At 44.7% G+C, this 26,568-nt stretch overlaps 1 protein-coding gene across 1 annotated transcript in view; it reads left to right on the top strand.

Annotated features, from left to right (window-relative positions):
* LOC122929472 (choline transporter-like protein 1) overlaps positions 1 to 26,568 on the top strand; it is a 179,468-nt gene that overhangs the window by 71,148 nt on the left and 81,752 nt on the right. Inside the window, exons 3-5 of the mRNA XM_044283063.1 lie at positions 13,820 to 13,962; positions 14,386 to 14,522; positions 20,104 to 20,197. Of these exons, the coding sequence (XP_044138998.1) occupies positions 13,820 to 13,962; positions 14,386 to 14,522; positions 20,104 to 20,197 (374 nt within the window). The remainder of the gene's footprint in view (positions 1 to 13,819; positions 13,963 to 14,385; positions 14,523 to 20,103; positions 20,198 to 26,568) is intronic.

Raw genomic sequence — 26,568 nt, 5'->3', positions numbered from 1 at the left:
GGGATTCAAATCTGGACTTTGACTTGGCCATTCCAGGACTCTCCATTTCTTCTTTTTCAGCCAATCTTTGGTTGATTTACTAGTATGTTTTGGGTCATTGTCATGTTGCATGGTCCAGTTCCGCTTCAGCTTTAATTTTCTAACTGATGGTCTCACATGTTCTTCAAGCACCTTCTGATACACAGTAGAATTCATCGTGGATTCTATGATGGTGAGCTGACCAGGTCCTGCTGCAGCAAAGCAGCCCCAAACCATGACACTTCCACCTCCATGCTTCACAGTTGGTATGAGGTTCTTTTCTTGGAATGCTGTGTTTGGTTTACGCCAAACATGTCCTCTGCTGTTGTGTCCAAATAATTCAATTTTGGACTCATCTGTCCAAAGAACATTATTCCAGAAGTCCTGGTCTTTGTCAACTTTATCTCTGGCAAATGTCAGTCTGGCCTCGATGTTTCTCAAGGAAAGCAAAGGTTTCCTCCTTGCACACCTCCCATGCAAGTTAAACTTGTACAGTCTCTTTCTGATTGTAGAGGCATGTACTTCTACATCAACAGTAGCCAGAGCCTGCTGTAGTTCTCGAGATGACACTTTAGGGTTTTTGGAGACCTCTTTTAGCATCTTGCGGTCTGCTCTTGGGGTGAACTTGCTGGGGCGACCAGTCCTGGGCATGTTGGCAGTTGTTTTGAAAGCCCTCCACTTGTAGACTATCTTCCGGACAGTGGAATGGCTGATTTCAAAATCTTTTGAGATCTTTTTAAATCCCTTCCCAGACTCATAGGCTGCTACAATCTTTTTTCTGAAGTCCTCTGACAGCTCTTTTGCTCTCACCATGGTGCTCACTCTCACTTCAACAGTCAGGAGCACACCAAACTAAATGTCTGAGGTTTAAATAGGGCAAGCCTCATTCAACATGCAGAGTAACGATCTACTAATTATGTGCACCTGGTGTGATATACCTGTGTGAGATCTGAGCCAATTTAAGAGGGAATACATGTGAGGGTGTCCTATCTTTTTCCTCAGTTAGAATAGGCATTTTTGTAGAATGACATTTACAGAAGATCTTGAAAAGACTTTTCTTCAGTTTTCTTTGTTTAGTTGGATTACTTTAATCTCTCTGTATTGTTGAAACGGAGATTAAATAACCTTTTATTAAAAATGTTACAAAAAACCACATGCTTTCAAAGGGTGTCCTAATTTTTTCACATGACTGTATATTTCAGATTCATTACACACAAACTGAAGTAGTTCAAGCCTTTTATTGTTTTAATATTGATGATTTTGGCATACAGCTCATGAAAACCCAAATTTCCTATCTCAAAAAATTAGCATATTTCATCCGACCAATAAAAGAAAAGTGTTTTTAATACAAAAAAAGTCAACCTTCAAATAATTATGTTCAGTTATGCACTCAATACTTGGTCGGGAATCCTTTTGCAGAAATGACTGTTTCAATGCGGCGTGGCATGGAGGCAATCAGCCTGTGGCACTGCTGAGGTGTTATGGAGGCCCAGGATGCTTCGATAGCGGCCTTAAGCTCATCCAGAGTGTTGGGTCTTGCGTCTCTCAACTTTCTCTTCCCAATATCCCACAGATTCTCTATGGGGTTCAGGTCAGGAGAGTTGGCAGGCCAATTGAGCACAATAATACCATGGTCAGTAAACCATTTACCAGTGGTTTTGGCACTGTGAGCAGGTGCCAGGTAGTGCTGAAAAATGAAATCTTCATCTCCATAAAGCTTTTCAGCAGATGGAAGCATGAAGTGCTCCAAAATCTCCTGATAGCTAGCTGCATTGACCCTGCCCTTGATAAAACACAGTGGACCAACACCAGCAGCTGACATGGCACCCCAGACCATCACTGACTGTGGGTACTTGACACTGGATTTCAGGCATTTTGGCATTTCCCTCTCCCCAGTCTTCCTCCAGACTCTGGCACCTTGATTTCCGAATGACATGCAAAATTTGCTTTCATCCGAAAAAAGTACTTTGGACCACTGAGCAACAGTCTGTAACTTCTCTGTAGCCCAGGTCAGGCGCTTCTGTCGCTGTTTCTGGTTCAAAAGTGGCTTGACCTGGGGAATGCGGCACCTGTAGCCCATTTCCTGCACACGCCTGTACACGGTGGCTCTGGATGTTTCTACTCCAGACTCAGTCCACTGCTTCCGCAGGTCCCCCAAGGTCTGGAATCGGTCCTTCTCCACAATCTTCCTCAGGGTCCGGTCACCTCTTCTCGTTGTGCAGCGTTTTCTGCCACACTTTTTCCTTCCCACAGACTTCCCACTGAGGTGCCTTGATACAGCACTCTGGGAACAGTCTATTCGTTCAGAAATTTCTTTCTGTGTCTTACCCTCTTGCTTGAGGGTGTCAATGATGGCCTTCTGGACAGCAGTCAGGTCGGCAGTCTTACCCATGATTGCGGTTTTGAGTAATGAACCAGGCTGGGAGTTTTTAAAAGCCTCAGGAATCTTTTGCAGGTGTTTAGAGTTAATTAGTTGATTCAGATGATTAGGTTAATAGCTCGTTTAGAGAACCTTTTCATGATATGCTAATTTTTTGAGATAGGAATTTTGGGTTTTCATGAGCTGTATGCCAAAATCATCAATATTAAAACAATAAAAGGCTTGAACTACTTCAGTTGGTGTGTAATGAATCTAAAATATATGAAAGTCTAATGTTTATCAGTACATTACAGAAAATAATGAACTTTATCACAATATGCTAATTTTTTGAGAAGGACCTGTATAGTCCCTAATCTTTTTAGATTTGGCTTCTATGGGTAAATCCGCGTACTTCCCTTTAATATTATACAATTCCTCATAGTAGGAGCGGAATTCTTGTAGCATATCTCTCGTAGCATGTATTTTCCCACCTGACCTACGATTCAGGGAGGAAATATAGGAGGCGTTCGATTTGGCCCGCAGCATCCTCGCCAGCAATTTGCCACTTTTATCACCATGACCATAGAAGAGCTTCTGCAATCTGTCCCTAGCGCCCAGGTACTTTTGATCTATTATTTTCTTCAAAGCTGTGCGAGTCTCACATAGCTCCTGGAAAGCCTCGCACGAGAGCGATCCCTTATGTTTCTGCTCCAGATCCTCCAGTTTTATCAATAGTGATTTAACTTCCCCAGCTCTAATTTTCTTGAGTCTAGAAGCGTGTGAGATAAACCTGCCTCTTATGACACATTTCAGGGCTTCCCACTGAATGGTCGGGGTAGAGGGGTCGGATTCGTGATTTAAGGCAAAGTCAGTGAGGGCGGACCTAATGTCCGCAGCACAAATAGGGTCCCTAAGTATATTGTCATTGAGCTTCCAGGAACCAAATGACCTGGAGGGGTCGCCAATGTCCAGAGACACCCATGTCATGGAATGATCTGAGAACAGAGCAGGTTCTATCCCCGCAATCGGGCGCAAGTCAAGTAGGGAGTGGGAAATGAATACATAGTCCAGGCGGTGGTATGTGTTGTGAGATGCGGAGAAGTATGTGTAGTCTTTCGTGGTAGGGAATAAAATTCGCCACACATCTCCCATGGGACAATGTGCAAATCGCCCAAAGATGTGGCGAAGTACATTATGCCCTTTGTCCCAGGTGAAAGGAGAGGTTTGCAGCAGCTCTGTGTGTGAATGGGCCCTAATAGCCCTGTGTGCCTGTCCTGGTGAGATGTGATCCCTATGCTAAGTGTACCTGTGTGTGGTACTTCCGGAAACACTCTCCAAAGCATAGGGCAGGGTGGTCAGGGCAGTCAGGACAGAAATAGCGGGTGTCACGCCTTATTCCACTCCTGCTACAGACATGACATCTTTTTCGGGGTGACGGTTGGGTTGAGGTACCAGGAACGACACTGGGGAAATGTCGCTCGTGTAGACGGCTAACTACACTGGTGGATGGGGCCACGGAACCTCCTGGGTACAGGAGGTTCTCGATGATCTCTTCCTAAAATTGGACGAAGGATCCTGTTCTCCCAGCCTTACTGTAGAGAACAAAACTATTATATGCAGCCAATTAAATCAAATCTACAGACACCTTCTTATACCAGCGTCTGGTGCGTCGGGAAACTAAATACGGAGACAACATCTGGTCATTGAAGTCCACCCCTCCCATGAGCAAATTATAGTCGTGGACTGAGAGGGGCTTTTCAATGACTCTGGTTGCTCGCTCAATTTGGATTGTTGTGTCTGCGTGAATAGAGGAGAGCATGTAAACGTTACGCTTGTCTCTCCATTTCACCGCGAGCAGTTCTTCGTTACACAAGGCAGCCCTCTCCCCCCTTGCAAGACGGGTGTTAACGAGCCGTTGGGGGAAGCCCGCGTGACTAGTTCGCGCGGTGCCACAGCAGCCAATCTGTTCTAGAAACAAATGCCTGAAGAGGGCCACACTTGTGTAGAAATTGTCCACATAAAGATGGTACCCCTTGCCAAATAAGGGTGACACCAAGTCCCAGACTGTCTTCCCACTGCTCCCCAGGTAGTCGGGGCAACCGACCGGCTCCAGGGTCTGATCTTTACCCTCATAGATCTGAAATTTGTGGGTATAGCCTGTAGCCCTTTCACAGAGCTTATACAATTTGACCCCATACCGGGCGCGCTTGCTTGGGATGTATTGTTTGAAGCCAAGGCGCCCGGTAAAATGTATTAGGGACTCGTCTGCGCAGATGTTTTGCTCAGGGGTATACAAATCTGCAAATTTCTGGTTGAAGTGGTCTATGAGGGGCCGAATTTTGTGGAGCCGGTCAAAAGCTGGGTGGCCTCTGGGACGGGAGGTGGTGTTATCACTAAAGTGCAGGAAACGCAGGATGGCCTCAAATCGTGCCCTGGACATGGCAGCAGAGAACATGGGCATGTGATGAATTGGGTTTGTGGACCAATATGACCGCAATTCATGCTTTTTGGTTAGACCCATGTTGAGGAGAAGGCCCAGAAAAATGTTTAATTCGGAAACTTGGACTGGTTTCCACCGGAAAGGCTGGGCATAAAAGCTTCCCGGGTTGGCGGATATAAATTGTGTGGCATACCGGTTTGTTTCTGCCACAAAAGTCCAAGAGCTCCGCAGTCAAGAACCGCTCAAAAAATCCCAGGGCTGAACCGATCTGAGCTGTCTCAACCCGAACTCCAGACTGGGCAGTGAAAGGGGGAACTACAGGTGCGGCTGAAGTTGGGGGCTGCCAATCAGGATTTGCCAGCACCTCAGGGATTCTAGGGGGTCTACGGGCCCGTCTTTGCGGTGGCTGCGACGGGGTAACTACACTACGTGCAGAATTATTAGGCAAATGAGTATTTTGACCACATCATCCTCTTTATGCATGTTGTCTTACTCCAAGCTGTATAGGCTCGAAAGCCTACTACCAATTAAGCATATTATTTGATGTGCATCTCTGTAATGAGAAGGGGTGTGGTCTAATGACATCAACACCCTATATCAGGTGTGCATAATTATTAGGCAACTTCCTTTTCCTTTGGCAAAATGGGTCAAAAGAAGGACTTGACAGGCTCAGAAAAGTCAAAAATAGTGAGATATCTTGCAGAGGGATGCAGCACTCTTAAAATTGCAAAGCTTCTGAAGCGTGATCATCGAACAATCAAGCGTTTCATTCAAAATAGTCAACAGGGTCGCAAGAAGCGTGTGGAAAAACCAAGGCGCAAAATAACTGCCCATGAACTGAGAAAAGTCAAGCGTGCAGCTGCCAAGATGCCACTTGCCACCAGTTTGGCCATATTTCAGAGCTGCAACATCACTGGAGTGCCCAAAAGCACAAGGTGTGCAATACTCAGAGACATGGCCATGGTAAGAAAGGCTGAAAGACGACCACCACTGAACAAGACACACAAGCTGAAACGTCAAGACTGGGCCAAGAAATATCTCAAGACTGATTTTTCTAAGGTTTTATGGACTGATGAAATGAGAGTGAGTCTTGATGGGCCAGATGGCTGGATTGGTAAAGGGCAGAGAGCTCCAGTCCGACTCAGACGCCAGCAAGGTGGAGGTGGAGTACTGGTTTGGGCTGGTATCATCAAAGATGAGCTTGTGGGGCCTTTTTGGGTTGAGGATGGAGTGAAGCTCAACTCCCAGTCCTACTGCCAGTTTCTGGAAGACACCTTCTTCAAGCAGTGGTACAGGAAGAAGTCTGCAAGGTAAGAAAAACATGAATTTCATGCAGGACAATGCTCCATCACACGCGTCCAAGTACTCCACAACGTGGCTGGCAAGAAAGTGTATAAAAGAAGAAAATCTAATGACATGGCCTCCTTGTTCACCTGATCTGAACCCCATTGAGAACCTGTGGTCCATCATCAAATGTGAGATTTACAAGGAGGGAAAACAGTACACCTCTCTGAAAGGTGTCTGGGAGGCTGTGGTTGCTGCTGCACGCAATGTTGATGGTGAACAGATCAAAACACTGACAGAATCCATGGATGGCAGGCTTTTGAGTGTCCTTGCAAAGAAAGGTGGCTATATTGGTCACTGATTTGTTTTTGTTTTGTTTTTGAATGTCAGAAATGTATATTTGTGAATGTTGAGATGTTATATTGGTTTCACTCGTAAAAATAAATAATTGAAATGGGTATATATTTGTTTTTTGTTAAGTTGCCTAATAATTATGTACAGTAATAGTCACCTGCACACACAGATATCCCCCTAAAATAGCTAAAACTAAAAACAAACTAAAAACTACTTCCAAAAATATTCAGCTTTGATATTAATGAGTTTTTTGGGTTCATTGAGAACATGGTTGTTGTTCAATAATAAAATTAATCCTCAAAAATACAACTTGCCTAATAATTCTGCACTCCCTGTAATGCACGTGCCACCGTACCAGCTTCAACTGCCCTTCTGGTGCTCGCCACTTCACCATGTTGTACGGCAGTGCTGGTACTAGGTCCAGGGAGGACTACGCTGCTGGTGTATGCCTCACCACGTAATCCGACAGCGCCAGCCCCACTCTGCTGCCCTTGAAGTGGATCCTGCGCAACCTGTGGTCTAGCAACACGGGGCCGGGTACGCCTGGTGGTATCAGGGACCTCAACCTCCTCGTCCGAACTTTGAGTCAGAGTGCCACTGCTTTCTACAGGTTCATATTCTGACCCGCTGGATTCGTCAGATGAGGGTTCCCATTCCTCATCCGACTGGGTCAGAAGCCTGTAGGCCTCTTCAGAAGAATACCTAAATTTAGGGGTATTCCCTGAGACTACCCAAGAAAAAAAAGCAAGCCTGTCTTACAAATGGGAGGCTAGCGAAGTACCGGAGGCCGCTGCGGTTGATAAAAAATATCAAAACTGATTTTTTTTATCGCCGCAGCGCTTGTAAAGTGAATGCGCAGTGATCAAAAAAAACATTTTTTGGGTCACTGCGACGGGGCGGGCATGGGCGAACGCACGTGTGGGCGACCGATTAGGCCTGATCGGGCAAACACTGCGTTTTGGGTGGAGGGCGAACTAAGGTGACACTAATACTATTATAGATCTGACTGTGATCAGTTTTGATCACTTACAGATACTATAAAAGTACAAATGCTGATTAGCGATACGCTAATCAGCGAATAAGTGACTGCGGTGGGCTGGGCGCTAAACTACCTAACCAAGGCCTAAACTATCCCTAAAACCTAACCGTCAATACCAGTGAAAAAAAAAAAGTGACAGTTTACACTGATCACTTTTTTTCACTTTCACTAGTGATTGACAGGGGCAAGAAGGGGTGATCAAGGGGTTAATTGGGGTGCAGGGGGGTGATCTGGGGCTAAGTGTGGTGTTTGGTGCTACTCACTGTGAAGCCTGCTCCTCTGCTGGAACCAAGACCAAAAGGACCAGCAGGGAACCAAGACCAGGAGCAGGGAAGCCATTTAACACATCATATTTACTAATATGATGTGTTAGATGGCTTGTGATTTGTCATTTTAAAAATCGCCAGCCTGCCAGCAACGATCATTGGCTGGCAGGCTGGTGACCCCCCTCTAACTTTTGCCGGCCCGCGATGTGCATGTGCGGGCCGGCTAAGCGCGTCATCTCGCGTCTCGCGAGATGACTCTTATATGCGTGACTGTGCGCAGCGCTGCCGCCTCCGGAACGCGATCCTGCGTTAGGCGGTCCGGAGGCGGTTAAAGGGAGTCTGTCACCTCCATATGGCCATATACAGTGCTTACATGGCTCTGTAGCACACCTATACAGGATTGTAACGGTGTCTTTGTCTTTGTCTTTAGACTTGCACCAGCAGGAAAAACTAAGTTTAATTCATATGCAAATGTGAGCACTCGCAAGTGCCCAGGGGCGGCGTTCTGTGTGTAGGTGCCCAGGCTGCTCTGCCTTCTTTTCACTTTACTCCTCCCCAGCCTCTGCCTTTGCCCGCCCTCCAAGTCTCTTGCCTCATCGATAGGTCCAGACTTGGAGGGCGGCAAAGGATGATTTTCATCTAAGCACGGTGATCTCCTACCTGTGTTTCTACCGCTGTTGCAAAACTATGATTCCCATCATGCACTGATAGCCACACACTATCAGGGCATGATAGGAATTATAGTCTTCCTCACAGGTTGGGGAACATTGGTCTAGTATATTGTCAGACTTTAATCACGGAGGACAGAATTGGGTTGGATTTTAATTCTACTGGCATCAAAGTGTATGGCGTCTAGAAGAGGAGGAAGGGGTTTGGCAAAATGTTCATCGATTGCAGTATCCAATCTGCAACCGTACGTGGCAAGGAGGCAACATTGTAGTCATGGATATGTTTTGGGTGGGCTTTGGTTGTGCGAGTATACACACAGCTACAGTGGGGGAAATAATTATTTGACCCCTCACTGATTTTGTAAGTTTGTCCAATGACAAAGAAATGAAAAGTCTCAGAACAGTATCATTTCAATGGTAGGTTTATTGTAACAGTGGCAGATAGCACATCAAAAGGAAAATCGAAAAAATAACTTTAAATAAAAGATAGCAACTGATTTGCATTTCATTGAGTGAAATAAGTATTTGAACCCCTACCAACCATTAAGAGTTCTGGCTCCCACAGAGTGGTTAGACACTTCTACTCAATTAGTCACCCTCATTAAGGACACCTGTCTTAACTAGTCACCTGTATAAAAGACACCTGTCCACAGAATCAATCAATCAAGCAGACTCCAAACTCTCCAACATGGGAAAGACCAAAGAGCTGTCCAAGGATGTCAGAGACAAAATTGTAGACCTGCACAAGGCTGGAATGGGCTACAAAACCATTAGCAAGAAGCTGGGAGAGAAGGTGACAACTGTTGGTGCGATTGTTCGAAAATGGAAGGAGCACAAAATGACCATCAATCGACCTCGCTCTGGGGCTCCACGCAAGATCTCACCTCGTGGGGTGTCAATGGTTCTGAGAAAGGTGAAAAAGCATCCTAGAACTACACGGGAGGAGTTAGTTAATGACCTCAAATTAGCAGGGACCACAGTCACCAAGAAAACCATTGGAAACACATTACACCGCAATGGATTAAAATCCTGCAGGGCTCGCAAGGTCCCCCTGCTCAGGAAGGCACATGTGCAGGCCCGTCTGAAGTTTGCCAATGAACACCTGAATGATTCAGAGAGTGACTGGGAGAAGGTGCTGTGGTCTGATGAGACCAAAATAGAGCTCTTTGGCATTAACTCAACTCGCTGTGTTTGGAGGAAGAAAAATGCTGCCTATGACCCCCAAAACACCGTCCCCACCGTCAAGCATGGGGGTGGAAACATTTTGCTTTGGGGGTGTTTTTCTGCTAAGGGCACAGGACAACTTATTCGCATAAACGGGAAAATGGACGGAGCCATGTATCGTGAAATCCTGAGCGACAACCTCCTTCCCTCTGCCAGGAAACTGAAAATGGGTCGTGGATGGGTGTTCCAGCACGACAATGACCCAAAACATACAGCAAAGGCAACAAAGGAGTGGCTCAAGAAGAAGCACATTAAGGTCATGGAGTGGCCTAGTCAGTCTCCGGACCTTAATCCAATCGAAAACCTATGGAGGGAGCTCAAGCTCAGAGTTGCACAGAGACAGCCTCGAAACCTTAGGGATTTAGAGATGATCTGCAAAGAGGAGTGGACCAACATTCCTCCTAAAATGTGCGCAAACTTGGTCATCAATTACAAGAAACGTTTGACCTCTGTGCTTGCAAACAAGGGTTTTTCCACCAAGTATTAAGTCTTTTTTTGTTAGAGGGTTCAAATACTTATTTCACTCAATGAAATGCAAATCAGTTGCTATCTTTTATTTAAAGTTATTTTTTCGATTTTCCTTTTGATGTGCTATCTGCCACTGTTACAATAAACCTACCATTGAAATGATACTGTTCTGAGACTTTTCATTTCTTTGTCATTGGACAAACTTACAAAATCAGTGAGGGGTCAAATAATTATTTCCCCCACTGTATCTTGAGTTATTCCTGTCGCAGATGAATTATCTATAGAGGGTAATAGTTTTAAGGCCATGAATAGTTATAATACCTTTGGACATTTGATTGGATGGTCTGAAGAAATTCCAAGAAAGCGGGGTCTCGAGGGAGAATTTATCATTGTAGGCATATTTGGTGTTGGTTTTTAGACCGCAGTTGATATAGGCACCTGCGCCAGATTATCTAATCACAAAAAGTGCAGTACACAATGTGTTTCTATGAGGAGCAAGTGAACGCCACCTATGTTTTAGGCCTAGTTCACACGAACGTGTGTGATCTGTGGCCGTATTGCGGCCCGCAAATCGCGGGTCGCAATACACGGCCACAGTTCCGTGTGCATTCCGATTCACGGATGCGGACCCATTCACTTCAATGGGTCCGCAAATCCGGAATAGCGGAACGGCCGCATGGGACGGGACCCCTCGGAAGCACTACGGAGTGCTTCCGTGGGGTTACGTCCCGTACCTCCGTTCCGCAAAAAGATAGAACATGTCCTATCTTTTAGCGGAACGGGCGGATCGCGGACCCATTAAAGTGAATGGGTCCGCGATCCGATGCGGCTGACCTACGGCCGGCGATCGTGCATTGCGGCCCGCTGTTTGCGGGCCGCAGCACGAGCACGGGTCACACACGTTCGTGTGAACTCGGCCTTATACTGAGGCCACACAGTTTATTAACCTAAAACATGTGCTTGTTCACACACCCTTTTTTCCATGAGCCTTTTTTTTCCTCTGTCAGTGGAAAACCCGCACCATGGTTTACACAACACAGTTTCTTCTGTGTGCGATTTCTAAAACCACATGGCATAAAAAACTGAAAGATCCAGCTTCTTGGTGCAGTTCATACACAGGAACCACGGCGCATGGCAGCACACAGATCTAGCTGCAGAACTGTGGTAAAAAACTGTGGTTAGTGATTTTTACTGTGTGAAGATACTCTAACACTCTAACCTGTCTATTCATATATATATATATATATATATATATATATATATATATATATATATATATATATAGATAGTTTAGCCTCCAGAGGCAAGGCTTTACCATAAGGCCTCATGCACACGGACGTTTTTTTTCACGGTCCGCAAAACGGGGTTCCGTTGGTCCGTGATCCGTGACCGTTTTTCCGTCCGTGGGTCTTCCTTGATTTTTGGAGGATCCACGGACATGAAAAAAAAGTCATTTTGGTGTCCGCCTGGCCGTGCGGAGCCAAACGGATCCGTCCTGAATTACAATGCAAGTCAATGGGGACGGATCCGTTTGATGTTGACACAATATGGTGCCATTTCAAACGGATCCGTCCCCATTGACTTTCAATGTAAAGTCTGGAGTTCTGTTATACCATCGGATTGGAGTTTTCTCCAATCCGATGGTATATTTTAACTTGTAGCGTCCCCATCACCATGGGAACGCCTCTATGTTAGAATATACTGTCGGATATGAGCTACATCGTGAAACTCATTTCCGACAGTATATTCTAACACAGAGGCGTTCCCATGGTGATGGAGACGCTTCAGGTTAGAATATACAAAAAAACTGTGTACATGACTGTCCCCTGCTGCCTGGCAGGTGCTGCCAGGCAGCAGGGGGCAGACCCCCCCCCCCCTGTTTTTAACTCATTGGTGGCCAGTGGGCCCCCCCTCCCCTGTTGTTAACTCGTTGGTGGCCAGTGTGCGCACCCCCCTCCCTCCCTCCCTCTATTGTAATAATAGCATTGGGGCCAGTGTGCGCGCCCCCCCAACCCCCCCCCTCCCTCCCTCTATTGTAATAATAGCATTGGGGCCAGTGTGCGCGCCCCCCCAACCCCCCCCCCCTCCCTCCCTCTATTGTAATAATAGCATTGGGGCCAGTGTGCCCCCCCCCCCCCCCCCCCCCCGATCATCGGTGGCAGCGGAGTAGAAGATTCATACTTACCTGGCTGCTGGCTGCTGCGATCTCTGTGTCCGGCCGGGAGCTCCTCCTACTGGTAAGTGACAGGTCTGTGCGGCGCATTGCTGTCACTTACCAGTAGGAGGAGCTCCCGGCCGGACGCAGACATCGCAGCAGCCAGCAGCCAGGTAAGTATGAAAATCTTCTACTCCGCTGCCACCGATGATCGGGGGGGGGGGGGGGGGTGTGCGCACACTGGCCCCAATGCTATTATTACAATAGAGGGAGGGAGGGGGGGGGGTTGGGGGGGTGCGCACACTGGCCCCAATGTATTAAAACAATAGAGGGAGGGAGGGGGGGGTTGGGGGGGCGCGCGCACACTGGCCCCAATGTATTAAAACAATAGAGGGAGGGAGGGAGGGGGGTGCGCACACTGGCCACCAACGAGTTAACAACAGGGGAGGGGGGGGGCCGCACAATGATATTCAAACTGGGGAGGGGGGGGGGTCTGCCCCCTGCTGCCTGGCAGCCCTGATCTCTTACAGGGGGATATGATAGTACAATTAACCCCTTCAGGTGCCGCACCTGATGGGGTTAATTGTACTATCATATCCCCCTGTAAGAGATCGGGTGCTGCCAGGCAGCAGGGGGCAGTCTTGTACACAGTTTGTAGTGTATTCTAACTAGAAGCGTCCCATCACCATGGGAACGCCTCTGTGTTAGAATATACTGTCGGATCTGAGTTTTCACGAAGTGAAAACTCAGCTCTGAAAAAGCTTTTATGCAGACGGATCTTCGGATCCGTCTGTATGAAACTAAAACCTACGGCCACGGATCACGGACACGGATGCCAATCTTGTGTGCATCCGTGTTCTTTCACGGACCCATTGACTTGAATGGGCCCGTGAACCGTTGGCCGTGAAAAAAATAGGACAGGTCATATTTTTTTCACGGCCAGGAAACACGGCTCACGGATGCGGCTGCCAAACGGTGCATTTTCCGATTTTTCCACGGACCCATTGAAAGTCAATGGGTCCGTGAAAAAAAACGGAAAACGGCACAACGGCCACGGGTGCACACAACGGTCGTGTGCAGGAGGCCTAAGGGACAAGTTCTGTGGAATAGTCACCTCCGTGGCCGGTCACAGCAGGAACAGCTTAGGTGATAACATCAAATGCCAATGAGTAGAATTCTTGTTTGAGGGAAGGGAAGTTTCTCTCCTTTAGGGCAGATTGGTTCATGTTGCGTGTAAAAAAAAAAAATTTTTTTTTTAGCTATCACCCTTCTCTCCATTCACGTCATGGATATGTATCATGTGTTTTTTCAATCATTCTCCCTATGTAACTATTTAGCCACAACCAAGAGGGAATCCTATGGCGCAGGAAAGAATAGATAAAAACTTGTACATTTCTACTGTTGCTATCCAGTCCCTAATTGGGCAGATGAGCAAAACTGAAAATGTCTTCCGATGTGTCTGATTTTTGCCTTAGTTGAATAAAGTATTTGCAGGCTTAATTCCTAGATATTTTTGTAACCATTATGGTATTCTTGTAACGTAGGGCTTTATCTGTGGATTTTCTATTGCCACTGGAGCCGCCTCCCGTTTAGTTTCTGGTTATGACAGTTATGGAAACATTTGCGGGCAGAAGAACACTAAAGTTGAAGGCGTTGAAAATAGTGGCCTTGACCACACCAACCGCAAGTAAGTGTTTCTTTAGCAAAATTCTATTAGCGGATTCACAGTAGTAAGTTATTGGCTGTGGGGCAGTTTTGATGTGTACTCATAATTGATTTGTTGTTGGTTTAAAAAAAAAAAAAAAACTTTAGCTGCCCCCCACGAATAAAAGAGCTGTTTGCTGATGCCACTCACATGGTTATTCCGCGGTAGAAGGGGTAGGGTTTAGACAAGCCGCTACAGTTCACTTATGACAGCACACAAATGTTGGTCTGCATACATTGACAGTGCTGGCCATTCGTCACGTTGGCTTTGTATTGCTGTAATAAAATTTTGTGCTCCTTGTTTTATAGGTTTTGCTTATTGTCATTCAGTTCCATGCACTTAACTTGTCTAATTGTATCATTCTTTCTTTTTTTTTTTTTATTCCCCTGATTCTATGATCATTAGGTATGTTTTTTTCTTGAACCCTTGCAATTTGGATTTAGTGCACCGAAAAATAAAGTCCATGGCATTGTGTGTTTCTGAGTGTCCTCGACAAGAGCTCAAGACCTTAAATGATGTAAAAAAATTTGCTGAAACAAATGGTAAGTGTGGAGATGTATATTTTAGGTATTCCAAAGGCATCCCAAATGAATGGCCCGTGGATGAACATCTGTACCTCTAAAACAGTGGTTGTTTCAGGGATAGCGTTTGGTAGCTTTTTGCAAGAAGCTAAGGTATAATTTTCTAATGTGGAATGGGCATGTCCTCCTGTGGTCCATTAGATTTAAATGGTATGTACACCTTTGGGGGCAGTTTTTTTTTTATGATTGCATTGTACTCATTTTGAGCTGAAAATCATTTTTTTATTTGGTCTTTATTACACATATGGAGTCCTTTTTTTTTTTTTTCTGTACAGAGTTGAGATGCTCTAGCAGCAGCCTGTGGATTTTCTCTTTTTCCATCAGTTGGGGAGCTGACGGGCTCCTTAGCTCTGCTCTCTGACATTATAGACACTCATTATAGTTCTTATCTTACTGATCACTTATTTAAGCCACTTAAGTTTTTATGACCTCTTAGTAAAGGATTATTAGATGACCGGCACAAATTAAAAGTAAAAAGTACGATTCACACAGCTAGACAGTTAACCTTTTGTGATAGAACGGTTCAATATTTTTAATAAAGACCAATTGAAAAAATGATTTTTAGCCTGAAATGAATAAAATGCAATCATAAAAAAAGGTCTCCGAAGGTGTACATTGCCTTTTAAAGGGGTATTCCCATCTCAGACAATGGGGGCATATCGCTAGGTTATCCCCTCATTGTCTGATAGGTGCGGGTCCGCACCTACAATGAGAACAGAGCGGGGAAATAAACAGAGGGCGCATGCGCATCCGCCCTCCGTTCATTTCTATGGGGCCGCTGAAAATAGCAGAGTGCTGGCTCGGCTATTGCCGCCTGCCCCATAGAAATGAATAGGAGCATGGGCCGCGCATACGCGGTGTGCTCCCTTTCAATTCTATGGGAGCAACGCCTGGTGGTGGACGGATTCCCGGGAAATCCGGGGTCCTCCCAGCCACAGCGCTCCCCGCTTCGTTCTCGTTGTAGGTGCGGGTCCCAGCGGAGGGACCCGCACCTATCTGACAATGGGGGCATATCCTAGCGATATGCCCCCATTGTCTGAGATGGGAAAACCCCTTTAAGCCAGAAACTGGCTTATGTTATATATACAAGCTCATAGCTGGCATAGTTTTCAAATTCTGGCACGCGGGCCTGCTGAAAGATGTGTCAAGTGCTTTCATGGATTTTGGAATAAGGGCTCAAGTACACAGCCGAATTTTGTATCCATGTCCGATCCACATTTGCACACAGACTCATTTAATTCTTTTGGTCTGCAAAAAACAAACGGTGGAACATGTCCTATTCTTGGACACAAAATCCGGAACATGGACCTATTGAAGTCAATGGGTTTGAAAAAAAAAAAAGTGGACTCACCACAGACGTTATCTGTGTTTTGCGGACCGCAAAACAGATACTGTTGTGTACATGAATCCTTAGATTGCTATATGTAATCCCACACGTCAGTATTTTAATTGATTATCCGTCCTTCAGAATAAAATCTCAGCATGTTCTGCAGGATTTGTGTATTCAAATCAATGGATCAGTGGGGAAAAAAAGTACACTGAAAAAAGGATGGTCTGTCTTTCACTGATGGTTGCTAGAGGACGATGTGAAAAACTGAGGAAAACTGCTATTGATTAAACTGTTATCTATATAAAGTCATTGTAATTCTACCTATGATGATAATGAGAAGGCTACTAAAAAGTTACCTCCACAGAACAGGAAATCATGTCCTATTGTTAGACCTAGTGGGCACTATGGACTATAACCTTGATCAGAATCCAGGGTATATAGAGCAAAAGAACCACAGCACTCACCAATAGATCCAGTGTTTATTCATGCTTGTTAATGCAACATTTCAGTCCACAAACACCAGATCATGTAGGGTGTTCCTGGTATGCAGTGGTTCAGGGGACAACTTTTAAACCTGTGAATTTATTTAAAATAATACTACTGTAGATCCCTTATGACTTTCAATGTGTCCCCAAGTGGAGATTGTGTGTAACTTGTTGGTTGAATCTTGGTTAACCTTTTTAGCGTGCTTTTAGAGACCCCGCAGCTTGACCAGACCTGTGATGGTAATCATTCCAGTCTGATCTCTGCCACTGGCGTCTGGCTCCTTCCCTGCCCCATAGGCTCTGCCGGTCCCTGGTCTCCCCATTGCAACATCCGGTTAGACATGGAGCATGTGACCGCTGTAGCTGATTACTTGCCGCAATGGCGATGTGTCAGCTGTGTGGCTCGTGACCCATTGACTTGCCACATGGTTTACATGCGACCACTGTGGCCAGTCACTGGCTACAGTGGTCACATGCCGCACATGGAACGTGGGAGGACCCGGGACCTGCAGACCCATTTGAGCTAGAACCCAGTGGTGGGGATCAGGTAAGTATAATTACCACCACTGACCACACTGTGGGGTCTGAAGAACAGCGCCAAAATGTCAGCCCCTTTAAGAATTAATATCTTAAAGTAGAGGAATCAATATCTTAAAGGGAGTGTTATAAGTACATGACCTATTGTGTCAGTCAAGTTTTTGTATTAAATGTATTTTTTTATTTTATTGTTAGTGATTTTTTTATTTAATTTTTTTCATGTCACTATTTAAAAAAAAATCCCCAAATCCTGCAGTTTTCACTAAAGTTGCGATGGTGAGCAGGTAAACAGCGAAGAGAAGGCAGTGCTTGTACGAATGCTGCGGTCACTTCAAACAGCTGATCGGCAGGGGTCCCGGAAGTTGCCCCCACCCGCCGATCTGATATTGATGACCTATCCTGAGAATAGGTCATCAATTTAAAAAAAGCAGACAACCCCTTTAACCACCTAACTGTTTTGCTAGAGTCCAGCTCCAGCAGTACGGAAAGTAGCTAACTGGAGGGGGAGGGCTGCTTTAGATGCTGTTATCTCCTGAATGCCAGCTTTCAAACAGACTAGCTGCTACCATTCAGGAGATAACAGCATCTAAAGCAGCCCTCCACCTCCAGTTGGCTACTTTTCCTACTACTGGAGGTGGACTCTAGCAAAACAGTTAGGTGGTTAAAGAGGTTGTCTCACTTCAGCAAATGACATTTAGGGCTCATGCACACAAACGTATTTTATTTCCGTGTCCGTTCCGGGTTTTTTTGCGGACAATATGCGGAACCATTCACTTCAATGGGTGCGCAAAAAAAACGGACGTTACTCCGTGTGCATTCCGTATGTCCATATTTTCGTTCCGCAAAAAAAAAATAGGTGTCCTATTATTGTCCGCATTACGGACAAGGATAGTACTGTTCTATGAAGGGCCAGCTGTTCCGTTCTGCAAAATACAAAATGCATACGGACGTCATCCGTATTTTTTGCGGACCACAAAATACATACGGTCATGTGCATGAGCCCTAATCATGTAGAGAAAGTTAATACAAGGCACTTACTAATGTATTGTGACTGTCCATATTGCCTCCTTTGCTGGCTGGATTCATTTTTCCATCACATTATATATTACTCGTTTCCATGTTACGAGCACTCCGCAATCAGCGCTGGCCGTATATGCACACTACAGGAAAAAATGCTGGACTATGTGCACTCCTATGGTCCTGGTAACCAGAGATGCCAGGGCTTTTTCTGGACTGTGCAAAAACGGCCACTGCTGATGGACTGCAGGTGGTCGTAACCATGGAAAGGAGCAGTGTGTAATGTGATGGAAAAATGAATCCAGCCAACAAAGGAAGCAATATGGAGAATAACAATACATTAGTAAGTGGTTTCTATAAATTTTCTCTACATAATAAATGCCATTTGCTGAAGTGAGACAACCCCTTTAAGCTTTTTCTGTTTTGGAATTAACATCTTCATGAAAGCAAGACCTCCCTGCAGGTGTGGAACTTGGTCTAGAAGTCAACTGTTCTCCTAAGGGGTTTCCCATATCTTCAAGTCCAGATTTGCATTTACAGCAGCAATAAAAAGATTTATGTATTAATATCTAACTAGGGGATAATAAAAGAGATTTCAGCGTTTCCCATAGCTATAAAATATACTGTCGGATCCTTTATAACCTTAGATTAAGGTATGGTGAATAAGGGGGGGGGAAAGAAGTCAAACATAAAATTGCCAGTTTAATCATCATGTTAAAGTGCTTTTTTCCTATAGAAATCTTCTGAGCAGCTTTATGTGACAGAATTCTTCTTCTTCACAGACAGCCAAGAGCTTAAAAAGAAGATGTTAGAAAGTTGCAGAGCATTTCATTATAAAACTAAGGCTACTTTCACACTGGTGTTTTGGCTTTCCGTTTGAGATCCGTTCAGGGCTCTCACAAGCGGTCCAAAACGGATCCGTTTTGCACTAATGCATTCTGAATGGAAAAGGATCCGCTCAGAATTCATCAGTTCAGTCTCCATTCCGCTCTGGAGACGGACATCTGCCTGCAGCGTTTTGGTGTCTGTCTGATGAAACTGAGCCAAACGGATCCGTCCTGGCACACAATGTAAGTCAATGGGGACGGATGCGTTTTCACTGACACAATCTGGCACAATAGAAATCGGATCCGTCCTCCATTGACTTTCAATGGTGTTCAGGACGGATCCATTTTGGCTATGTTAAAGATAATACAAATGGATCCGTTCTGAACGGGTGCAGACGGTTGTATTATCTGAATGGATCCGTCAATGACGGATCCGCACAAAACGCAAGTGTGAAAGTAGCCTAAGCTTTAATAAAGGGAGTAATTAAAATTGATGGCCTGTCCGTATGATAGACCATGAGTATTAAGTGGGAGCAGCTCTGATTCTCACCATCCCTGCCAATCCCAAGTTTCAAAGGAAATGGGACAAAGCTGCAATCCCCAGAACAGCCGCTACTAAAAGTACTGTGTATAGGGTGTGGCGGTGTTCAGACTCTTACGCTGGGTTCAGACCTGAGCGTTCTGAAACGAGCGCTCTGTATGCGCGATTGTACGGGCGTTTACAATCGCGCATACAGAGACTGGCGTTCACACATTGTCGCGCGTTCCCGAATTTCTATGTGCGGGAACGCGCGACAAACGCCCAAAAAAAAGCTCAAGCACTTGTTTGAGCGTCGGGCGTTTTACAGCGCGATCGTACGCGCTGTAAAACGCCCAGGTGAGAACCATTCCCATAGGGAATCATTGGTTCTTGCCTGTTGTGCGTTTTACAGCGCGTAGGAACGAGCTGTAAAACGCTCAGGTGTGAACCCAGCGTTAAGGGCCGTTTCACACAAGCGGATGCCGAGCATGACATCCGCTGCGTGAATGACAGCCAAGACCCGATGCGGACAGCAGAAGCACGGAGCATTAGCTCCGTGATCTCTTTACTACGAAATCACAGTGAGATAAAGTTGTCACTGTGATTTTGTAGTAAAGAGATCACAGAAGGGCACGGAGCATTATCAATCATGCTAATGCTCCGTGCTTCTGCTGTCCGCATCGGGTCTTTGCACTCTTTCACGCAGCGGATGTCACGCTCGACATCCGCTCGTGTGAAACAGCCCTTACTCTTCAAACTTTAAATGCAGCTCTTTCCATCAATTTCATAAACCGCATTTTATTATTATAATTTTTTCCCCCAACAGGATCACAGTTATGTGATTATGCACTATCCCCTAGCCAGTACACTACAGACAGCAAAGCAGTTTCCTTATGCCCAATCGTTCCAGTGCCAGAAAGGTAAGTAATGTGAAATGTCTCCACTGAGCTGTGAACACTTCTCTTTTCTACTGACAGGTGCTTGTATGATCCACAAGAAGATCTAGGAACGTCTTGATGGCACCTTCACAAGTTCTCCTTCCCTTTGTGATAGCAAATTCTTGCAAGAGCCTATCTTGCAGTGTTTTTCTCATCATACTCAAAACAAGGGCACCTTCACATGCTGTAGAGCTTGTTGTAGAAATAGCTGAGCCTGAAAATCACTTTCATTCGTCTGAATGGGGCTTACAGAGGTCCTTGTGCCACCAAATCAACCCTATTCAGGTGAACGGAACAACAAAGTCTGCACCGTGTGAAGGCTGCCTATGTAAAGTCTAAGATATCTCTGGCAGGTTTTAGATACTCTTGTCCTCATTTTTTGTAATCTTTAGAGCTTTAGAGTATATTTGTTATATTCAACGGCCTGCATTGGTAAAGACTGGCATATTGTATGCTAGTCTAGGTAGCACATCATCACTCGTGTCATTTTAGAGGCACCACCCCGTTTTAAGGGGACCTATGAGCTATCGGGACATCTCTGTTTTTGGAAATACTTGTATTCTCATAAAATATTTTTTTCTAGCTCTTGGCTATATGGGCTCTCTGAATGCTAAGTGTGAACATATTGACTGGTAGGATGTCTCACAACAGAAGTCAGACAGCTTCTGAATTATCACTTGTTTTGGGTTTGCTCTGTGCTGTGAGTGAAGGTCTCAGACAATGGTGTGCCAAGTTTCTGCTGGGTTGGTATACACTTTAAAGGGTTTATCAGAAGGGGTGTACATGGGTTTCCAGCTTTTAGATATTGATGACCTGTCCTCTAGATAGGTCATCAATATCAGATTTGTGGAATCCGACACCAGCTTTTTGCGGCAGTTGCCTAACCGTGAATAGAGTGGGAAGCAGAAGGCTTCATCCGTTGTGTAGTGGCCTTGCCAGCTTCCTGCAGCATAGCTCCCATTCAAGTGAATGGGAGCTGATCTGCAGTACACCAGAATGCCCATTACACAACGAATGGAGCCTTATGCTTCTAGTCCTTCCTCTTTTATGATTCTAGGACTGGCGGCAAACAGCTGATTCCTGGATGTGTTGGACCCCCACCTATTTGATCTATCTGGAACATAAGTCATCCATACCTTTAAAAAACAAAACAAAAAAAAACACTGCTCCTCCCTCCAGTTCCCACTAATAAAGCACAAAAGCTTCAACATATGATTTTTTGAAGGAGTGTTCTTCATGTATTTTTTTTTTTACTTGTTACTGTGAATGGAAGTCTTAAAGGGTCTGACTGCCTTTCTGTTTTTATTGCTCCATTGCATGAAAAGATATACATAAAACTTTAAAAATTGTCATCTTAAAAGTATTATATTGTTTTGCAGCTTCTGTGTGTCTAGATGGTTAGACACTACAGTCCTTGCAACGTGATGTTGTAGTCATGTGATGGGGTCTAACAAGCGCCAATCAAAGATAAAACAAGTCGATTGGCTCTCGTCTAAAGATCCTTTACACAGTCCAATGGAAACTGCTTGGTCATTACTGTGATTAGTCTGCTATACACAAGTAGATGTGGAGCCAGCCAGCAAGCATTTTTGTCAGCTCATCGGTGGAGTGTTCAGACGATGCAGATTAGGCTTTATACTCCACTCCTTCTGCCGCTGCTTCTCGCTAACCTAGACAATATAAAAGAGGGCAGATGCAATGGAGTGGCCCATGGAGAGACACTGGGCTGCATAGGAGCTTTATACAGAACAGTATGATACTTTTTCAAAGGGGTTTTTAATATTGATGATCTATCCTCAGGTTAGGTCATCAATATTAGATCGGCGGGGGTCCGACTCCCAGCATTTCTACCAATCAGCTGTCTGAAGAGCTCTCCTCACTGCTTACTAAGCACAGCACCATTGATTGGATAGTGGCTGTGCTTAGTACTGAGCTACGCCTAAGCCATGTGACCAAGGAATGTGACGTCACTGGCCTAGAAAGAGGCGGCAGCACTTACTTTCAATCAGCTTATTAGTAGTGGATCCCACCGATATATCGATGACTGACTTATTATAAGTATAACATAATTTTGTAAGACAGTAATTCCTTATCCCCTTCCTGACCTCTGCTGTTCATGTATGGCAGAAGTCTGGTCTTTAAACATGGCTCCACTCAGAGGCTGAGCGGGCATCATAACCACCGGCTTTCTGTGATCGGCTTTAAGCTTTAACCCCTGAGAGGCTTTCTGTGGGATCGGGGGAGCTCTTTGTTCGTTATTGTAACCGCAAGCCCACTGAAGGATCTGAGGCTACCACAGTGATGGGTCCTGTGGAGCCCTGCGTGTGGCTCCATAGGAACATAATGAAAATGGTAATTCATTGCAGTCTATGGGACAAGTGATCTAATGATTGCATGTTCAAGTTCCCTAGGGGAATCTAAAATAAGTGTAAAAAAAAGGTTTTAAAAACATAAAAGTTTAAATAACTGGAGCCTCCCCTTACCCCATAATAAAAATGACCAAACATAATTAAAGACTATTTACACTGCCACGTTGCAAAACACCCATACTATTAAATTCTAAACGTATTTATTCTGAATGGGGAACACTGTAATGGAAAAAAAATCTAAATGGCCGATTTGCTGTTTTCACCTCCCCATAAAAAGTGATCAAAAAGTCATACACACTCTGTAATGGTATCAATAAAAACTACAGATCGCCCTACAAAAAATGAGCCCTCACACAGCTCTGAAGACATAACTGTAAAAAAGTTATGGAGGTCAGAATATGTCGGTGAGAAGAAATAAAAAATAATTTTTTACCAAAGTTTAAATATTATAACACAAGAAAAAATAAAATAAAATGTGTTCTCATACTGACCTGGAGAATGAAGGTAACGGGTCAGTTTTCCCACATGGGGAATGCTATAAAAGCAAAACCCATAAAACTACAGTGTAATTATGTTTTGTGCACCCCACCCACAATTTCACCCCACTTGAAAAAAAATTTACAGCTTCCCACTACATAATATGCAGTGTAAGATGGTGCCATTAGATAGTACAGATAGTGCTGGAAAAAAACAAGCTCTAATATACAGCTATGTAATAAAAAATAAAAAAAAGTTATAGCTCTGGGAAGGCAGGGAGTAAAAAAAAAAAAAATGCAAAAAATGGAAAATTGCAGGGTCCTGATGTGGATAATGGGATCTAAAAAATAAAATAAAAAAATAAGTTTTAAGTTTTTTTTTTTTTTTTTTTTTTTCCTGTGAAGAATCTTGAAAGGCCTTTTCAGAACTCTGACCTCAACCTTATAAACTTATTTTGTGTGTGGAGTGTGAGCCAGGTCAATCTATGCTGAATCAAATCTTATCCATGTGTTTCCAGAACAGTTGCACCCTCCCTTCAGTAAAGGGGTTATCCCATGATTAAAAGGGTTATGCAGGGGTTTTATATTGATGGCCTATACTCAGGACCTGGCACCCCCACAGCTGTTGGAAGAGGCAGGGTCCAGCAAAAATGCTTCCGTTACTGATAATACAACTGTCTGCATTTGTTATGGACGGATCCGGTTTTATTATCTTTAACATATCGTTAACATTGCCAAGACCGATCTGTCATTAACTCCATTGAAAGTCAATGGGGGACTGATCTGTTTTCTATTGTGGCAGAGAAAACGGATCCGTCCCCATTGACTTGCATTGGGGTCATGACTGATCCGTCTTGCTCCACATCCCAGGACGGAAAGCATACTACAGCATGTTGTGGTTTGCTCTCCGGTCTGGGAACGCAACTAAACGGAACAGAATGCATTTTGGAGCATTCCGTTCTGTTCAGTTCAGTTTTGTCCCCATTGACAATGAATAGGGACAAAACTGATGTGTTTTTTTTCTGTTATGGAGCCCCTATGACGAATCTCAATACCGGAAAACTTAAACGCTAGTATCAAAGTAGTCTTATACAATAGACTCCAGGACTCTCAGGGTTATACAACATTATAAATCATTATAATGCTGTGCAATCCTGTAAGAGGAGTTGAAGGGTTTCTACCACTTCAGTTTGACCAAATTAGCTTTCAGACACTAGCGATCTGCTAGTGTCTGATCTCCATAACCATGCAATTCTTAGACCTTTGTGTGGAGCCGTTTCATTAAAAAACTAACTTTTATTCCTATACAAATGAGCCTCTAGGTGCTATGGGGGCGTCTTTTCAGCACCTAGAGGCTCGGTCTACTCACACTGTATGCCCGCCCATCTCGTCTTGAATGCCTGCCTCCATCACAGCCATCGGACGAATTCACGCGCCTGCGCCGTTCACTTCTGTCATCGGCGCAGTGAGTAAATGATACGCTCCTGGTGCCGGATTCCTCACTGCGCCTGCGCCGACTACGTCACAGTGAGGAAGCCGGCATCAGGAGAGCGGCCTTCACTCACTGCGCCTGTGCCGAAGACAGAAGTGAACGGCGCAGGCGCGTGAATTCGTCCGATGGCTGTGATGGAGGCAGGCATTCAGACGAGATGGGCGGGCATACAGTGTGAGTAGACGAGCCTCTAGGTGCTGAAAAGACGCCCCCATAGCACCTAGAGCAGTGGTGGCGAACCTATGGCACGGGTGCCAGAGGTGGCACTCAGAGCCCTCTCTGTGGGCACCCGCTCCCTGGTATGGTGTACCAGTATGCCTTAGACTTTTCCTGCCATTCATCAGCACAGGGCTCACTATGAACAGCACAGGCAGGGCACTGAATGTAGGCAGGCTATTACAGCTACATGATAAAGTACATGGAAGATATACTATATTGGCATTCAGGTTAAAGTGCGTGTTGGCACTTTGAGATAAATAAGTGTGTTTTGGGTTGCAGTTTGGGCACTCGGTTTGTAAAAGGTTCGCCATAACTGACCTAGAGGCTCATTTGCATAGGAATAAAAGTTAGTTTTTTAATGAAACGGCTCCACACAAAGGTCTAAGAATTGCATGGTTATGGAGATCAGACACTAGCAGATCGCTAGTGTCTGAAAGCTAATTTGGTCAAACTGAAGTGGTAGAAACCCTTTGAGTTCAGAATGGGACCTTGCACTGACGCACGCTGTGAGTTTCTCTCTCGTGTGTGTCTGGCCTAAAGGTTTAACAGTTTTCAAGTTCTTGCTTTGGAGAAGACTAAGTGGCCACTAGTTTTAATGGGTCTATGACCAAAAAATATACTGTGTATACAGGATGACCATTTCAAAGAGGCACTGTTTGTTGGATTGGACATTTGCAAGACCGATTCCTATTTCTGTTTTTATTTGTGAGGCATACTGGAAAACAGTACATCTTCATTGTATACGTATAACCATGCCCATACTAGTAATGAGTGCAGGGCGTGGATGATGCCAAAACTTCTGTCACTTTTTGTACTCTTCATATATCGTCATTTTGACCACTAAGCAAAAAATCCAAATATCCATTTAGCTGCTTATGTTACACATTCAGCTGTGTAATGCTCGGTATACTGAAATGTTCACTATACAGGTGAAACTCGAAAAATTCGAATATCGTGCAAAAGTCCATTTATTTCAGTAATGCAAATTAAAGGAATCGCATTAATGCAGCTTAATGTAAAAAGGTTCAATATTCTAGGCTCAGTGTCACACTCTAGTCAGAGATAATTTATCCATACCCCCTGAGCAAAGGGTACCTCAAAATTGTGACTTTGGGGTTTCATAAGCTAGAAGCCATAATCATCCAAATTATAACAAATAAAGGCTTGAAATATCTCACTTTGCATGTAATGAGTCTATATCATATGTTAGCTTCACCTTTTAAGATGCATTACTGAAATAAATGAACTTTGTACGATATTCAAATTTTTCGAGTTTCACCTGTAATGCCATGTGTTGATGCAATATGAAGCTGCTTTTCATACTATGGAAGGTAAGTCTCTAACACTGAAGGAAAACCTCAACCTTATTTAACGCGTACCTCCAGTTTCACAAGAAATACGTATATAATGCAGGACTTTGCCATAGAATTGTTTTTCTAAATCGGTGTAATAGTGGGTTTTGCTGTCGACCCGCAGCATGGACTGGCTGAGGTCTGTGCTGTCAGCTGCACTTAAAGGGCTTTCCAATTACAAGCACATATCCCGTATCCACAGGATACAGAATACATTCTTGTAATGGGACAACCCCTTTAACTAGCCATCATCATGTTCTGTTTCAAGGCTGTTGTCTTTAGCGCGAGAACAAGTGCGATAGGATCTGACGGCGCCGTCATTAAAGACTGTGACCTAGGAAGCAAAACTGTGCGTGGTGTAGTTAAGGCTACTTTCACACTAGCTTTATTGCTGGATCCGGCAGGGTTCAGCAAAAACGCTTCCGTTACTGAAAATACAACCATC

Source organism: Bufo gargarizans, chromosome 2 (genome assembly GCF_014858855.1).
Source record: "Bufo gargarizans isolate SCDJY-AF-19 chromosome 2, ASM1485885v1, whole genome shotgun sequence".
Lineage (NCBI taxonomy): Eukaryota > Metazoa > Chordata > Amphibia > Anura > Bufonidae > Bufo > Bufo gargarizans.
Note: the sequence above shows the minus strand (reverse complement) of the source record. Positions and strands in the feature narration are given on the sequence as shown.